This window comes from Porites lutea, chromosome 13 (genome assembly GCF_958299795.1).
Source record: "Porites lutea chromosome 13, jaPorLute2.1, whole genome shotgun sequence".
In the NCBI taxonomy this organism is placed as follows: Eukaryota; Metazoa; Cnidaria; class Anthozoa; order Scleractinia; family Poritidae; genus Porites; species Porites lutea.
This window is the reverse complement of record NC_133213.1, coordinates 5575788-5582218: the sequence shown is the minus strand read 5'-3', so window position 1 is coordinate 5582218 and position 6431 is coordinate 5575788. Positions and strand designations below refer to the sequence as shown.

General features: G+C 37.8%; 1 protein-coding gene across 2 annotated transcripts; it reads left to right on the top strand.

The window, feature by feature from the left end:
- Nucleotides 1-734: 734 nt before the first annotated feature.
- Nucleotides 735-5317, top strand: LOC140922940 (adenosine receptor A3-like). 2 transcript variants are annotated; one of them, XM_073372987.1, is made up of 2 exons: nucleotides 735-948; nucleotides 3356-5317. In XM_073372987.1, the coding sequence occupies exon 2, from the start codon at nucleotides 3520-3522 to the stop codon at nucleotides 4498-4500; it is 981 nt and encodes a 326-aa protein (XP_073229088.1). In that variant the 5' UTR covers nucleotides 735-948; nucleotides 3356-3519; the 3' UTR covers nucleotides 4501-5317. The 2 variants fall into 2 exon arrangements, with proteins under 2 accessions (XP_073229088.1, XP_073229089.1); XM_073372988.1 differs by lacking the exon at nucleotides 735-948 and adding an exon at nucleotides 1634-1689.
- The last annotated feature ends 1114 nt before the right edge of the window (nucleotides 5318-6431 follow it).

Here is a 6431-nt window from a genome sequence, read left to right as displayed (position 1 = left end):
GTGATAATGGACGGATGTTTATGCCAAGTTTGATACTAGTTACCAAATTAATTCGTTGACTTATCAAAAGTTGCTAACATTTAATATTAAATAAACGACTGAACACATTACAATTCAATGACAATTTTTTTTAATGGATTACCCTCAAGGAAAACAAAGGTTTTTCCCTGGCTTAGTGCTTTCCAAATCCTTGACTATAGTTTTTTTTTTTCTGGCAAAGGATTAGTACACTAATTACCTCAGTTTATGGACGTAATAGAACGTATTTTTATTAGAACGTAATAGAAGATACAGGTTTTCCTTTGTTTAGTTTCTAGAATATAACTGCATTGTGTTTTTGGTACATATATCTCTAGTCTTAAGTGTATGCACCATTGTATTGTCTGATAGAGTCCATATATTTACGTTACTATTATTTCCTTTCGCGTTCCTGTCCTAAGTACTTAGCTTTCTCAAATATATACGGATCGCCCATTTGGCACTAGAAAGTAAAAGAGCCTGATCTTTTCAACTCACTTGACAACAAGAAGAAAGAAAGGCCGAGTTTTATGATTTTCGTGCAGACTGAATCTAACCGACACAAAGACTCAAACGCGCACATCGACAATGTAGGCTATCTTTATTTAATCCTGTTTTTGTTCCTACTGTTCGTTTGCGTCATGCCCAGGTAGAAAGTCAATGTAGATTTTTTTTGGCGTTTATTCGAAATCCTTTTGTCAGGTTATTCAGGTTGCCATAGACAGAGGAGAATGAACTGAAACACTTGTGATCGTATCTTAATTGCATCTTAGCTGTCTACATCAACGGCAGCATTTCGTTCTGTATAAAGAACACAGTGATACTCGGCTTCTCTAATCCTCAACCTTCTGCACAACGAGGGAAGAGCCAAGGGAAAAGATTCCGTGATGAATTCAAACTCTAGCTTTGATTTTCAAAACATTTTTGCAGGTACTGTAACGTCTGCACGCAAAACTAGGTCCTTGATGGTACGGATTCTTAGTTAAAAGCACAGTTCACACGAGCTTCAGCCCGCCATGTTAAACACTTTGTTCTCTACCCATAGTGCTCCTGCACTCGAATGCACAGACTGCCCATTATTTACATTCATTAACCTATGACATTTGTCTCTTTAAGTCTGACATTTATCTAAAATAGTTTTTTGTTAACACAGTTTTCATGGTAACCATCTCTTGACATCTAAAATCAATCACATATCATCATCATTATCATCATCATCAACTGAAACTGGGCAATAGTGTACCGAAGTAAGTGTGACATTGTGTTTTAATCTCATATTCCAGTTATACAAATCCAGATTTGATGGTGTGGTCATATATTGCTTTGACCCTATTTTTCACTTTCGAACATAATGTCACATCCAAGATGACAGCTCTTTAGAATTCTGATGCATTTTACATGTGACAAGTTGCAAGTGCGTTATTCTATTGACATTGTCACAGTTCTGTTGAAATACCTAGGCGTAATAAAACCTTGCTCCACCAGCTCAAAAAATCGAGGGCTTTTCCATCTTCAGCAGCTTCAAGAAAGACTCGGCCACCATATTAAAACAAGTCTGTTTCGTCGCTCCTACAAGTATATACTTGTCTGCGTTCACAATTAAGATGCACAATACATATTGAAATTGAAACTAAACGTTTTGTGAAGAACCGCGAAAATTGTAACGTACAAGTCCATAAGTCTATTGTCTACTTGCGAATATTCCATTTTCCCAATTATTCTTCATGACACGTTAATTACGTACTACACTCAAGTCTTCTTGGTAAGTGAAGGAGTGTATCTATCCCTTGGCCGATGTAATTTCCGCTTTTCGTAAAAATGTTACGACACAACAAAACCCCTTGGTTAGTTTGTTGACACAGTAAGACAAACAGTCATTACAATTTTTAATTAAACGTAAAGTTTTTCCGTATTATCTTATTTCCATGTAGTATAACCAGATGCACACTGTACTAATCATAAGCCAACACATAAACAGAATTGGGTAAAGCAGAGACTAGACAGCAGTTATTCTCGTTATTGCCTCGCGAGGCGAGTTAATGAAATCACCATTATGACCGATATAAAATATGTAAAAACAAAATAACTATAACTGAACTATTGCTTGTGATTTTGAAAACCTAAGGATGGGTAAGTGTTTTCAAAGGCTTTTAATCCTATTCAGAAAGCGTTTATTTTTGCTTCTGCCCCCTCTACAACTTCAAAACCTTCTCATAATACGGCCAAAATTCTATAGAATGGCGTACTCATAATTTCCAACATCCAGTTATAACTTGACTGGCACAATGACGTAATTTGACGTCATTATGACGCTATATTATTGAATTTACTGGCAGAACCCAAATTTCATCAATTTTCCCCTTAAAGTGGTCATAAAGGAAAAAGCCTACGTAATACTTTATCTGATAAAAACATAGAGTTTGCTAACATATAATCTTTAACAATAGCAGTGATGACATCATGACGTCATCTAATATAACAAAAGGTAATAGAACAATCCGCCATGATTTTGGATCTGTCATTTTTAATTAATTAAATGTATTCCAATTTGCTTAAAACCCAAGGTATAAAACACGATAATCGTGATAGAAATTTTGATCTATGTATAAAAAGATGCTTACTGATGTGACCAAAACGCTGTTATACTGAGGTTCCATATCATTTATTAGCAAGTTTATAGGTGATCCACCCTAAAGGTTTTTAAAAATTGTGCGTAAATAAGGTACAATTAACGCTTCCCTCAGAGGGGCACCTTTATATTGAAAAATGGAAAACCTTGCATACTGGAAACTTCAGAAATTGATTACCAAACATCAGAAAAGTGAAATGTTTACATTTATCGTAACGAATGCTAGCGATGTAATTGAATTTGATGGCGACTCGGATCTGAAATTAACATTGATGCAGAGGAAGTCTATGCGCTTATTTCATTGGTTCAAAAAGACCGGCACCATCTTTATAAAGCATATTTTAGAGATTGTTTGACTTTTGAACTTCTTAATGAATCCTTATAGAGTACCGTGAGGTTAATCAAATTTCTTTCAAACCGCTCAAAGCTTCATTTCTCGAAGCAGACTGTGTTTCAGAAAATTGGCTTTTGCCTAACATTTTGATATGATGCTGATCTATTAGTGGCGAAATTTTTGTTCGTGAAAGACTCTTCATTGTTATATTTGTTTTTTGGGGATATGCAAATGCGTAAATCAAACACACCTGTTCATCGAGCTTTGCAAGCACGTCCAATCGATTATCGCTTTAGTACGAAATCTTAATCGTGGTCTATCATAACTCATTTCTTTCATCAAACTATAGCAATTACCTTTTTTTTTTCTTACAGAAGAAACAGCCTGTGATACAAATCCCCCAAGGACAAACAGCTCGTGATAAACGTCTTTGGATCTACTTTCTGATTGAACGCCAAACAAGCAACGAAGTCAACCGATAAGCATCAGACACAAGACAGTCACATGATATAGATCTCAGAAGGGCAGGCAAACTACTATGGCAGACTCTGGAAATAATCCGCAGTCTTCCTTCGTTCATTCATCTGGAATTCCCTTGGACACGATTCCCGCCATTATCATGATGGTTATTATTCTGTTAATAAACGGTGGTGTGATTCTGCTCATTTGCTGCTTCTCCTCTCTTAGAACCACCAGTAACCTTATCCTCTGCAGCTTAGCCGTGTCAGATTTTCTCGTGGGTTTCTTGGGTATACCTCTCGTTGTCGCATGCAGCGCTACATTTTTAACTCCAGTTTGCCTGAGTGCCAACACATTTTTCACTTTTATGTCAAAGTCAACGGTGCTACACATCACTGCCATGACTTGCGATCGATACATTTACATAAAGTGGGCTATGAGGTATCGCCATATCGTCAACCGCTTCAGGGTCTTGACTGTTCTGGGATTCATATGGCTCATAAGTCTGTCTTCTCTGATTCGACTGTCATGGACCTCGCACGTCAACACCCACAGCGCCGCAGAAGACCTGGCTCTTGTTCAAGAAAAAGACACGACCTACCTCCTATTTAACCTCATCGTTTTTTTCGGAGTTTTACTGATTGTTATGGTTGCGTTAGACGCACGCATGTTGCTGTTAATACGGAAGCAACGTCGAAGAATATCACAGGAAAACTTGCCAGCCGATTTTTTAAGACACGAAAAGAAGAAACAACGGCGTAAAAGAAGGGCTGTCCTGACATGCGTATTGCTGTTATGTCTTTACGTGTTATTTTGGTTGCCTTATTTCATTCTTGAGCTCGTTCTTCAGGATCCACATATCCCAGAATTCGTTATCACTACTATTTACTATCTAAGGTTGTGCCCATCGCTCTTCAACCCAGTGGCGTACACTTTAAGAAAACTTGACTTGAGGAGAAAAGCAAAATACATTCTGTATACGATATTTACTTGTCGGCCCCTTAAGGGCATGTCACAAAGACCCTTGAAGCAAGTGCAAAGTAGTCTAGCACACGTGTGAGGAAGGTTAAAGGGCTATATCGTTTTTCTTTGAGGCATCAATTAGCTTATGGCCTGGGTCATATGGGCTTTATACTACAACAAGAGAAATTTGTGCAATTTGATTGGCTTAGAGCAGCGGTATTTCAGCTTAATTTGAAATACCTACATGTGAAAATTACAAACCTTTTTTTGGGTAGTATTGTACGTGATATTTGGCATAAATACAACACGTGATATTCCAAAATTGTCTCAAATTTCACTTGCCTAAAGGCTCGCTTAATTGCGTTTAACAATTTTGAAATATCACTCGTGGTATTTATGCCAAAAATCACTACAAATCATGCTATTACCTATACTAATTTTACCTATGGGAAATGATTTATTGGCTATGACGTCGACACAGTGGATGGAACTGAATCGAAATTTGGCAAACATAAAAAGAATCTTATCGTCCTTAACATTTAAATGTATACTCCACCTACCCATCTCCTATAATGCACCTTGTTTGCTCCCCAAAATTTTGCATAAAAATTGGTTGTTTATCATTTACAAGAATTTTTCGGGAAATCCGGTTCGAAAGTAAATGGAACACGACTTTTTGGGTCTTCCCAACGGAAAATTTCCGGGAGCAACGGAACATCTGAAAAGGTAGTCCTGTTTTTCCGGACGAAATATTCCAAACGGAAATTCGTGTTCCATTTCCTCAAAGCCATCTTTGATACCAGTTTGAGGCCTTCGCGGCCGTTTTCCGTTAAATGGAACTGATCTGTACAAATGGTAAACGCGATTCTGGAACTAAATTTACCAGTCCTGAACTTTGCGTACCATTTACCCAAACCGTAAACCGACCGGTTTGCCCATGTAAATGGTAAACAACCATTGTTTTCAATTTCTCTTGGGACGGCTGTAATACCCAGGAGAAATGGATAAAGTTATGCAAAATTTGATGGGGGGGGGGGGGGGGGGGGGGTGGATAAGTTGCATTATTGTAGACGTGCAAGTGACGTATAAATATTGTGTTGTTAAGTCAAGTGATGTGTCACGTGACCATCTTTTCTTAAAAATCTTAACTGATTTAAAAATTGGTGACGGGTTTAAGAAAACGGAGATCAAGCGTTAACATGTTTTTTTGTCATTCATACGAAATATTTCTAACAATTCACGCCGGACTGTCCATTGTACATCAACCAAAAGTTCATTCAAAAAATAGAAAGTAAAGCTTGTTTATCCTCTGTCAGAAACGCCAATTTATTCATCCAAACAAAGTAAATCAGCTACCAATTTGAAGACCTCAAAATACACTTTTTGGAAAAAATAATTTTATTCTAGATATCCTAGCGATAGATATAGCCAATAAACCATATTATTTCAACACACCTTTGACGCAGACCTTAAACCTCTTGAGGCCTCTTCCACACGTATTTGGCTACGTATGTTTCAACGTTTTCGAAAAAATACGTGTCGACACGTTACGTATTACGATAGAAATACGATAGCATGCGCTCTGTGATACACGACATCATCAAAAAACTCCACTCTGTGGACCGTTTTCGAAAACCTGACTCCGTTAACTTGTCAATGGAAGGCATAAACGGAGAAAAAAATCTCAGCATTTAAAAATATGCGGATAAGTGTGGACGAGGCCTGAATAATAGATAGAGAGAAATAAGTGGCGATAATCGAGCCCAGTGAGAATGATATAAAGGGACAGTGTCCTGAAGCAATTTGACATAACTAAGACCCTGTTTACATGGAGTGGGGGACCCCGGTCTAGTGGGGTAAGTTTCTTTTGTTTTGTGTCCCCCAGAGCGTGAAAACAAAAGAAACCAACCCCACTAGACCGGGGTCCCCCACTCCATGTAAACAGGCCCTAACGGAGACCTTGGGGCAAAGGAGATATTACAAACGATGTTCTACTTTGTTAACGAAGTGCGTTGTGCATGCATTGAA